Source organism: Neoarthrinium moseri (genome assembly GCF_022829205.1).
Source record: "Neoarthrinium moseri strain CBS 164.80 chromosome Unknown scaffold14_Wmoseri_CBS_16480, whole genome shotgun sequence".
Taxonomy (NCBI): Eukaryota; Fungi; Ascomycota; class Sordariomycetes; order Amphisphaeriales; family Apiosporaceae; genus Neoarthrinium; species Neoarthrinium moseri.
This window is the reverse complement of record NW_026055128.1, coordinates 326,596-337,996: the sequence shown is the minus strand read 5'-3', so window position 1 is coordinate 337,996 and position 11,401 is coordinate 326,596. Positions and strand designations below refer to the sequence as shown.

General features: G+C 54.7%; 2 protein-coding genes across 2 annotated transcripts; one reads left to right on the top strand and one right to left on the bottom strand.

Moving 5' to 3' along the window:
* Window positions 1-4,655: 4,655 nt before the first annotated feature.
* JN550_004913 (uncharacterized protein) lies at window positions 4,656-5,169 on the bottom strand (the record flags this gene model as incomplete). Its single annotated transcript, XM_049316481.1, has 2 exons — window positions 4,656-4,786; window positions 4,878-5,169. 2 exons carry the CDS (start codon window positions 5,167-5,169, stop codon window positions 4,656-4,658), a joined length of 423 nt encoding a protein of 140 aa, XP_049173111.1.
* Window positions 5,170-8,543: 3,374 nt separating this feature from the next.
* JN550_004912 (uncharacterized protein) lies at window positions 8,544-10,475 on the top strand (the record flags this gene model as incomplete). Its single annotated transcript, XM_049316480.1, has 3 exons — window positions 8,544-8,652; window positions 8,912-9,025; window positions 9,079-10,475. 3 exons carry the CDS (start codon window positions 8,544-8,546, stop codon window positions 10,473-10,475), a joined length of 1,620 nt encoding a protein of 539 aa, XP_049173110.1.
* Between the last annotated feature and the right edge of the window lie 926 nt (window positions 10,476-11,401).

Sequence of the window (11,401 nt, the reverse complement as noted above, 5' to 3'; positions counted from 1 at the left end):
TGGCTCGTATCTTCTGCCGAGCACATTTTCCACTTCGCTGAGAGTTGTACTGCAGACGGGCACAACATAGCGGGCACAAGCACCCTGCAGTTGGTGGTGGTTCGTCACGTTCGGTCAAGACAAGGTCTTTCGTTCCTCAAACGATGAAATACGAGAAGTCTATAAGTATTCGTCTGGTTGCCCTAAACCTCTATCTTGGTCACGTTCCTAGCTTTTGGAGCTCCTGCCTCTAAATTCCCATGCTTCGCCACGCTGACATGAATTCAATCCCTATGTCCCCTGCCCCTACCTCTGATCCCCCAGAGCCCGTGGTAAGTGGAATTGTCTCCTCGGTCGGCCCCAAGAAAGATTACAGCGACATGACTAGTGTCAGATGAGCTGGGACTGCTAATCAGGGAGGCCCGAGACTTTGGACTAGACTGTCGCTTGTCGCTTGTTGGCGCTGCTCACTGCCAGCTCAAGATTGCTGGAAGTATGTCACCCAGCTCGGGCGTTTTCGATAGCAAAGCGGGCAGTACTCGTCGTACCTCCATGAGTTATTCGAGCCAGGGCAGTCGGGCTTTGGCTATGTTAGACCGACTTCTCACTACATCATTACTTCTCAAACAACTTACGCAAACCCATCGATAATCACCGCCCCTCAGCCCCTGTCGGGCAGTCGCAGCACGACTTGACACCTGAGATGTAAAATCCCCGTGGTCGAGGTGCCTGCTGGATCCATTGGTGTCTTTCTTGCTTCGATGTTCCTGGCGACTTTTTCTAGTTTGGTGGTCTCCCAAGGTTGACCCTCGAGAAGAGTATTCTCCGGATGGGGAGACCGCGTAAGAGGAGGACCCAGAAGAGCGTTCTGCCGAGCGGTGGGCACTTGAATATTGTCGTTCGGAATGGTGCCCTTCGGTTGGGTACTTGCCAGTGTGGTGCCCTGTGGAGTGTTGCCCTCCTGAATGGTGTTCTCCAGAGTAGGACCTGGTTGAGTACTCGCCACTGGAACTGGTTCCATAACCACGTGCGTCGTAAGGGTGGTGGCCGTGGCGACTCATTGTTGACAGGTGTACGTTCACCTTGTTTGTCAATAAGTGATGTTGAATACTCTGTGAAAAAGGTTGGTTGAAAACTGACGGGGTTCTGGATTTACCCTTTGAGCACGCAATAGGGCATATTTATACCGAAATGCAAGAAATCGATGGAAATGGCGTCCCTGACCGAATATCAGAAGCTGCCCACGAGAACGGCTGCGCCCATAAGGCAGCTTGAAACTACAGGCCAGGAGAGAGTTGGATTCAGGTAGGCATTCTCATTCTGCCCCTTGGCAGTGTAAGCCCCTTGTACGCTACTGTCCATCCCAGGGCACTGCCATGGTGTCAAAATCCAATTAAGTAGACTTGAGCTTGGCCGAGGTCATTTTCCAGCCCCCAATTGGCTGAGTATTCCTCGTAGCATGTCTCGGTAAGTCCTAATTTGGCGGTTCAAAGACAGGAACTGGCCCATAAATCATATGGCACAGTTGTGCCATCATGGATCCGTCTCTTTTCTTAGGTTAGAGCTCCAGTGGGATCTCAGCCCTATGGCAAAATGCAACGGCACGACATCTGCACAATCGGTAACATGACAAGGCAGGGCCTGTACCAAATCCAGGGAAAACGAGGCCAGATCTGGTACCAGCAGCGTGGGTGAAGGCTTCGATCTTGGTACCGGACGTATCCTGATTTGCCTAGATTCGAAACCGCCTGAAGATCGCCAGTGTGCCTGCCATGGCTGAGTAAACCTTTCATTACTTTTCTCCATCAGCTTCGCCGTGCTGTGGGTCGCCTTGCTTGACTTGAATATGGCCTCGCAGTGTGCCCTGACTGCGCTGCCCCATGGGCTTTCCCCAAGGCGAAGAGCACCGCCCGCCGGAAAGCTAAAACACAATCTCCTTGGCTTGTACCAATAACCATGGGACCCGGCGGTTTCTTTGCTAGTGGCTCACGATGCCTCATAATCTCGAGTGATCGAGGATTGTATACGCGTCCAGCACGATACAATCAGGTTTCCCTTCCAGCACATTGCTTCATCTCCCCGAGAAGCCCAACGGGCCTCAAGTCAAGGCTGCTGTCGGTGGTTATCCTGGCCGTCATTTGGGGTCGTCTCAGGCAGCAGGCCGCCAGTCACCTTCCCACTCGTCAGCATGGCTGCTGGTTGGTCTCCTCAAAGTAAGGCAAACACACCTCGGTCAAGAGTTCGGGCGTTCTCTGACAAATGCCATGGTCGTTTCCAGCTCCTAGGGTCCTGTCCAAGGTGACGGCTCTTACCAACCCAGAGAGTACTCCTCGTTTCCTCCGATTCGCTTTCTCTTCATCGTTCACTTTTCCAAGGTACCTAAGGAACAGAGTGAAGTCACAGTGTGACATGCGTGGAGAAAATATCAGGCGACCAGACCCCACCTTCACTGCAATACAAGCCTGTTTTGAGGATTTCGAGGGCACCGGCGAAACGCATGATACATCAGTAGCCAGATCATGGACTCGTGGATGAATATATATATTTACGACTTCACTTCATGCGGCTGAAAGATCTTCGAGCGACGACCTCGGCCCGCTGACTCGTCTCAGCTTATGTGAGGCTCTTTCAGCCCGAGTATACAATAGAAGGCCGCGTTGAAGATCTAGGTTATTACCCTTGCGGCTGCGGCTGGATCCCAGTGATAGGCTAGCGTATCACTCAAGGAGGGAACACGCCAGTCACGCCCAACGTCAGTCAGATGGTAAGGCCGTCTTATCTATCTTATGATAAGTTGACGTATATCAAAACTAGTCGGAGCAATGCCATCGAGTAAGCAGGAGGGGAGGCTCTTACCTGGGCTTGGAACCACTTCTCGCCATGCCCAGCGCGTGAGCTTACATGGGATCAAATTCGTTTCACCTCATGAGGCAGCCGCCGTCACCGACGAGAGACAGCCCTGTGCCCCTGGCAAAGGCAGGCTTCCTCCCTGTCATTTCTAGATGAACGAACCGGCTACAATTGCTTACGACCTTGTCTCAGCATGGTTGAGTTGTAGAAGTGCAAATGAGCTCGACGCAATGGACAGTTGGTGCAAGGCTTGCGTCTCGGAGAGTGAACGCATGGAGGATCAGCATACTGCAAACTGCAAACCGGCAGGCAATCTGAACTTTCTCGCCGTCCCGAGCATAAAATGTGCCGAGCCGTCCCGGAGAAATATCACCTACTGTGAACTATCATGTGTACCCGCTGGACGAGTGCGGAGGCTTTGCGGGTGCCGGTGAGGATACGACAGTAGGTATCGGTAGCAGCTAAGAATGGATGGCAGGTATACACCGTCCCGTGAACACTTGACGTCCCATTGTGATGGATCGGCCCACTCCGCTTCACAAACAGCGACCGAGTGGTATCCACGGTATAAAGACATGTCATTCTAAATAGGAAGTCAGCTCGTACATCACTAGTTCCAGGCCTTCCAAGCCTTCCAAGCTGCATATGTATCTCGCCAACGGTACGCTATACTCCCGCGGAACTCCGCGGTGCCCAACGAATGTACCATAGACCGCCATGGTCTATGTCTCGGGTTCGTGGGGTGGGAAAGGTCGAGGGAAGTAGCCGAATACCCACATACGCCCACATACCCTTGCCATGCACGGCTCTGACGTGCGTCCGGAACCGAAACCCGGGCCGCTCTCCCTCGCAGTCGTAACACGAGTGACGATGGGGCGCGGGGAATTATCCGCCAAATCAAGGGCCGGCAGGGTAAAAGCTCATCCTCGCGATGTTTCTGTTGTTTGTTTTTTTGAAACCTACTTCCGCATGGCCTGAGAGAAAACGGGTGCCCGGCTACGCAAGCGGGATGCATGATTGCTCACTTCCGGGGACCTCAGCTTTCAGCTGCCGCCGGCCACGTACGTCTACTAATCGTGGCAAAAGTGCGGTATGTTTTTCCGCGCATGCGTGAAGAATGGGAAGGGCCAAGCCTCCGTGTTGCCGATCCTACGGGATCGTTGTGTATAGGGGACCGCGTGACAGAATAGGGTTCAGGCCGGGCTAGCGTTGTTTTCTTTTTCTCTGTGGAATATAATGCACCTGTCTGAATTGGTTGGGCTGAGTGAAAAGACTCATTTCTGCAGCGTCACTTCATTTCTGCAAAGTCTAGCAGTAGATCTTAAACTGTCTGCCGGCAGTTGAAGGTACGCAGTTCCAATGAGTCTCAATTGTTGCGGGAGGCTTCCTAGTGGATGAAAGGGGGGTTGACTAGAGACCTGGGGAGAGATGCGCGGATAGATCCGGGCCTGGTGAACAGACAGCAAAAAATACAGGGTTACGCAACAGATATTGCATTGTCGCTTGAGACTGAAGTTCCTCGACTGGCAGAGCTGCCTGAGAGCTAGCTGAGAGCTTCCCTCTTTGACCAACTGCAACTGACGGCAATCTCTCGGCCTCGGAAGACTACCGGAGAGGGACTGTAATCTCCCATGGGGCAATACTTTGTAGTGCGCCTCGCCTTGATGTCTTTTATCAGGGAGCACCATACTCCCCTGCAGCCAATTCCCACCCATGGGTATAATGCCAATACCTGGCTTCCTTTTTTGTTTCTCCTGCCTTGCCCACGACCTTGTCTGTGCATATGTCCCCCTGGATATTGTGCTGCCAGCTTCCAACTGGGCACCTCAGTCGTCCTCTGTCTGGGCGAAGGGGTTTTCAATAACCTCGCTGCCATCTACCGGGCTGATCACAACTAGCAGGGTGCCGCGTACCACAACGAGCCCGAGGGGTCGGGTCGTCTCGTTGCCCTCGTCATCTGTCGCGCAACGATGTCTCGTTAGTAAGTCGGCTTCTCGAGGCCGGTAAAGCCATGTGGCCTGCCGGAACATCGGGGAGTGGAAGCATACCTCGGACAGCCTCCTGCACGTCATCCAGCACCAGGTTCATCAGGGCGTCGTAGCCCTTGAGTGTGCCGGTGCACTCGCGGCCGCCGTTGAACTTGACAGTGATCTGCTTGTCCATGTACTTGGCTAGGTCGAGGATGTTCTCCTTCTTGGGGCGCTCGCGCTCGTGGCCGTCGCCGCCGGGGCCAGCGTTGGCGCCGCCTCGACCGCCGCCGCGCCCCCCTCCGCCACGGCCTCCGCGGTAATGCCCGCTGCCGCCCCCGCGGCCGCCGCGCTGGTGGGGTCTGTCGGCCATGATATTTTGTGGTTGGTGTGCGTGTGAGGTGGTGGTGTGGGCAGGGCTGGGGGAAGAGATTCGCAGAGAGGTATGGACGGTATCGGTCCCCAGGTAGCGTAGCGTTGCGTTGGAGTAGGTTGCAGGGCCTGTCCGTGCTGGGCTGGGCTGGGCGTGGGTGGGCTAGGCTGAGCTGGGCGTGGGGTTGGCGGCCGGGAGGCTGCTTATCGCGGACCGATAGACGAGAAACAGACCTGACGCGGTGAGTTCACAAAGCTTCAAACCCAGCAGCCGAAAATGCGCCTCAGGTGCTGGTTACAGCACGCAGAGCTGTACTTGGCCCAACCAATGCAATATGAGCTTGGTCAAGTCGTCCTGCAGCTCTGTGATTGCTACATACAAACTAGCTTCCATATGATCGATCTGCAGAGTTGGGTGTTATCCGGGTCACGCGGCGGACGACTTCGTATATTGGTGTGAGTTTGGTTGAAGCGGGAATAACACAGCGGGGACTGCCGCTGTACACCGCAGGCCACTGGAGCTTCAGCAATCCTACCTAAGCGACAGCAACTGAACGTGGTTGGCGCGTTTACAGAACAAGTAGTGACCCCCTTACCTACACAGGTACCTACTGAAGGTGATAGCCCTGATATTGGATGTAGGCCCGCTGTGAAACCCCCCCAGAGGCCTTGGCACTCCTCACCATTTGCTGCTGTGACGCAATGGCATTGGCCGAGCTGCCTCCGTCACAATCACTTGCTGTGGTAGACAAAAAGCAAACCCGGCCTGCAGCGGCATCCTCGTCACAGAATGCCGTGTTGGAACCCGTGGTCCTCAGGATGGGATTCTTGAAATCTCGCGTCCCGGAGTGTGGCTTTTCCGTGTTCGCGTTGGCTGCCCAGGCAGAGGAAAAAATGGATGAACCATCGTTTCGGTGGACGCAGGCTGTGGACGGGTTGGTTCCCAAACGGTATTCTGCCGTGCGACATCACACCTGGATAAATGGCCCAAACATCTTGCCTCCTACTGCATCTCTGAGAGACTACCTAGGTAGGGCCTAATCTCGCTATGTTGCTTGATTCTCGCCATGATGACGCCCCCTTCCGATCCCTAGGTCTGATCCGCTGTGGTGACCATCTGATTTCCAGATGCGAGATTCTATCTTCGGCGACCCCCTGCCCCCAAGTCAGTGCAGGTTGCAGCTTCGATTGCTTTTTGATGAGAGATCTGATCTCCCTGTCGTCCCTACCAAGTCTACTATAGTGGGACAGTGGGGATCGGCACAAGGCTACCAAGCCTGCCGCCACGATGGATGTATGGCTGCATACCAGGACGTTCTGGAACGCTTTCTAGACTCGCACGCGCATACATATGTTTACGCTAACATCAAGCCTGGTGGTCATGATTCCCGAGCAGGCAAGCAGGGTTCAGACAGTGCTACGCCCGCACGCTCCGCGCTGGGACAACGATACATCTTACCCTGGCGCCGCGCACTTCAATGTTGGTCTTCTAGCGTGGACCGCGGGTAGGTATAGCTTGCCGAGCATGGCTGGCTTGTCGGATTTGTTGGCTTGTCAACCTGCAAGAACTGCTTTCTATTACCAGGAAAAGAACCCCCTCGCTTCGTGCTGAAGGCTCTCGACCACTCAGGTGCAAGCATCACAGCGGGCAGCGCTCCGGGTCCGCTCACTCCGCTCCATTGGACGGGCACACGGCAGGCAGCGCGGGCGGAGTCTCCCCCGACATTGCACAGGGCGAGGGTACTGGTAGACGACATGATAGTAGAACCCCCAGACAGGTTGACCGCAGGAGCTTGGAGTGACAAAGAAGAAAGGAACTCAGTCGGTTAACCGCCGTCTCTGGCCTACAGTCATCCGCAAGATAGCCGTAGCGAATTCATGTAGGTATGTCAGGTACGGTCTAAGGTCCATAGGGTGGAGGATAGATGTACCCTCGATGTGCCTATCCGGGTACTCATGACTGCTATGCATGGTATGGCTGCAGGACTGAGCTCCGCGATCGATGGCCTCTCTGCTCTTCTCTCCGCCCATCGAGCGTAACTTGACCTCGTAGCAGGCAGGCATTCGCTCGGTTCCACTGTCCGCATTTGTCTTATCACTTTGCACCAAATACGTAGTTATTCCCCCCGCCTTGCCCGCCGCCGTCGCGCCGCACAGGAACTGGGCAGGTCAGGGGCCGCATCCGCGATCGTGATGGTGATCTTGATGCGCCGTCAAGCCGCCCTACTTGGCGCCCCGGTAGATACACGTTGCAGAGGATGACCCCAATCCATGGACATCGAAGTTGAGGTGTCGATCTTCAAATCCCGACATGCTTGTCGCATTGGATCCTGGGGTTCGTAAATGCGCCCCCAATGCAGGAGAATTGGCTGCCAAGATGATTAAGCCGTCGATCGTTCCCCTGTTGACGACCTGCTCCCCAAGCTTCCCAGTCACAGCGAATGGGGCGATTGCGGCAACGATGCCAGCGGTCCTGCGGTACTTTGGGAATTGACTTACTTCACTGAGAGCCCTGCCCTGGCGGAAAGGTGGAGGAGGATTTGCCTGCCGACTCTCAGACCGGTTAATGAGCAGCTGGAGGAACAATTGGGAATCACGAGCTACACACATTGGCATGTACTGTACCTTAGTCCCAGGTGGCAGGCACACGAAGCGAACCTCAGTTCGAATACTCACATTTCCGCGTTGGCTCGTGCTTACACCCTTTTTTACTCCGCAACCCTCTTGGGCCTCTTCGTGTTCGTCTATCTGCTTCGTCAACGACCCTCAGCGTTCACTATTTATTGTTATTCGCTGCCCCCTCCACGCCAACCCTCGACCCGGAGTAGTTGTTCTCTGGTGCTGATATGCCGCCTTCCCTTCCTGACCTCTCGGCTCTGGTTCCATCTTGCAATAGTCTCCGCTCCGTGCCTGTCGATGCGATCTCTCTCGGTTTGAGTGTTTTTTTACTTCGCCCGTCTCTTGGTTTTGTCTTGGCAACGAGTGGTGCTGGCCCTGTAACACCACGGAGCGTCTTTGCGCCCCCCCGGCGCCTCCAGTAGCTCGGTCCCCAAGCTCCCGTAGTCGGTTCTCCATCTCTCGGCACTCGCACAGGCACCGCACACCTCCTCTGCAAACAATATTCGCCATACTACTGTCTCTTCCTCTCGCTGCCAGGAGCGGCCGCGCGCACAGTACCCGTCATCGCCTTGTCCGAGCCCTGCTCCCGCCCCAGTTATCCGCATGCCATCTCTTGTCCGAACGTCTGGGTGCCAACTGGGCCGGATCATTGGGACCTGGTCGGAGCCGTGCGTGCCGGAAGATCGGCGAGCCTGACATCGTGGCACCACCACACCAAGTCGCAACATTTCTCCTCCGGCATCCAGGATTTGTAGAATGGCACACAACCCGGAGCCCGATTACCACAAGCGAAAACGCCACGACGAAGACAGCCTCGGTAGCTTGCAATCCGATCGCATCCCGCACCCACCCGCATCTCAATTAGGTATGTCGTGCTGTTGTAGCCGAAACCCTTTGGCTGCATAGTTTTAAGGTGACCTATATACCAAACCATCCATTGTTTATATAATTGGCTCATCTCAATATACAATCCATGAAGAGAAAACCATCCTTACCATAATGCCCACAACATAACTTGCGCGCCCTGGGCTGCACAGCTGGACACCCCACAGTCTGCCCTCGACCAAGCTGTCTTGTTCTGCTAGAGCCCATGAAATTTCACGCCTTGCTAACCACCATCAAAGTTGAACAGACGCCCATCAAGTATCTAGCAAAGCACCCCCTTGGGAAGCTCAAGATTCTACACGGCGACAGGGAAACATTCGCGGAAGCCTTGCATTTCCTGAGCGAGTATGATGGTAAACACGGCTGCCAACCGCACTTCACCCTCAATCACTGACATCGCCCTCAGATGTCCTCAACCGACATGAGAGTCTGGCCTCCGGTCTGGGAGCAAAGCTCATGGGGCCGCGTTTGTTGAAAGGAATGGAGAGCGTTTTCATAGGCCCCATCATTACGACGCCTGCTCAAAATGCCTCCTCCAACGACCCGGTCACCTGGCTTGATATTATCGAATTCGCGAGAGCGAAGCCCGGCGAACTGACAGTAACTCAGTCACCCCACGGGATCCGATGCTGCCAGTTTATGCTCAAGGGTGTCCAGGTCGAGATCACCGAGGATGACTGGCGCTTGATAGTCTCTGGCGCACTGGATCGAACCAGCTTCATCCGCAGTCAACCTGTGGAGGAAGACGAGATAGCTGAGCTAGCAACCATCACCCTACTAGAGCCGCACTTTAATGCGCTGATCAAGAAGGTAGATGAAATTGCTTACAAGGCTCGGCAGGTCAATTATAGCATGGGCAAACGGAAAGTCGCCATCATGAGTCGGTATCCACATAAACAGAAAATGTTCGGAAGCTCTGGCTTCCGAGCAGTGAACCAGCCTGGCCAGGGGCCGGGGCCGCAGCATGGGTATGACATATTTGCCGACTTGAACCAACAGATCGCCGCGGCAGAGGTAGCAGCAGCGTCAGCGGCTGCAGCGAATAATCCCCCTCGGCTGCCATCAATCAGTTCCGTACCTCCTACACCCGGCACTCTTGCTACTGCGGCATCTACTCCTAAGAACCCACCGCCACAGCAAGTCTACACATCGCAGAGCGGTCACCCATCTCCAAATCAACACTCTGAATCTGGTTCGAAAGAAGCCGACGAGGAACACAGGAGTTTAGTTACGGCCAGGATAGATAAAGTTTTACGAGGACACGAGATCAAACCGCCGTGCGACAGATGCCGGAGGCTCAAGACCACGTGCGTAAAGCATCTGACCGCCTGCCAAGGGTGCACAAAGAAGCATGCAAGATGCGCATGGAAGAATCTCACAGACGAAGATATCAGGTGGCTGATCAGGGAAAGCGGTGGTGGTGAAGATGATATTGATGAGCAGCGGGAGCGTCGGCCTGGCAGTCACTCGGCGCCGGGTTCGCAGCACGAGTCCGCGGAACCCCGGCGAGACTCGGAGCAGAGCGAAGATGCAATGCCCAGCAGACCCGGGTCGAGGATAGCCATTGGCAGACACTCGGGTGATATATGGAGGAAAGGCACGAGCGCGAGTGTCCGGCACGATACCATGGAGATCGAGGTCGATCCGAGAGACCCGCGAAACATTCGGCACCTCACGGAACATCCCAACGCCCACGACTTTAGGACGAGGGATCCCAATCCCATGTTGCTGAGCAGGGTCGCCACGGCAGCATCCGCGGCAGCCGATGCTGCTGCGGCTTCAAGGAACGGCCGGCTTTCCTAGCTCGGGACGCGCTCGATCTCTTCTCCAAGACACAACACGGGCATTGGCCCATCTGAACGCGCAGAGAGCAAGGTGGTTGATGTACCAGGCTGGACCAGAAAGGGAGAAGGAGGACCCGGGGAACAATCTTTACGCCTAGTGTCGGTGTATGTCTAGAAAACTCGATAGCTCGTATAAGCGAGCACGGATGTACATTATCTAGACAGTGTAGTAGAGCGCTAATTATCGAGGAGTACCTGCCATGCGAAAAACGATTCCTGCAGTTACACGCCAGTCGTTTTCCAAGTCCTCTGTTTCTTTTGAGGGAAACTGGCAGCCATGGGGAGGCTGCATTAGAAAACCTAAACGAGGTGAACACAAGGCCCCTAGACAGGTGAGACTAAAATGAAGAGGGGATTGTGGCTGATCACGACTACAAATATGCAAAGTGAGCTCAGGTGGACCACAAAAAACAATGTAACTCAAAGCAAAGGTGTAAGAAGTATGTACGTTCGTAGCATATGAGAGGCTTCCATCTATCCTACCGACGCATGCAGAAGGCTTTTACCCCCTTTATAAGCGGTAGGCCTTGCCCAAAGCACTTACTGCGTCGTCACGGAATAGCTGAGGTGGTATAGAGTTATTCCAACAAGGCCGCCAGAAAGACGAGGTGGTGTAAGGGGCACGAGTTCCCCCAGCACTGGGATTCTTCCGCGGGCTATGTCACAATGCACGCCGGCAGAGAGCTTCAAAACATGTGACCTGGACATTTTACTAAGAGAGAGATTTTGTAGCGCGCGTGACTTGTGCATCAGTGGCTATCTTCTGGATTTGCTGCTCTGCTTTATACTATCAACTTCGCACTCGCCCGCGATCCGAACAAACTGTTCCTTCGTCCTACTACCATATGCAGCATCTGCCAGCCTGCAAGTCGAGTCATATCCAAT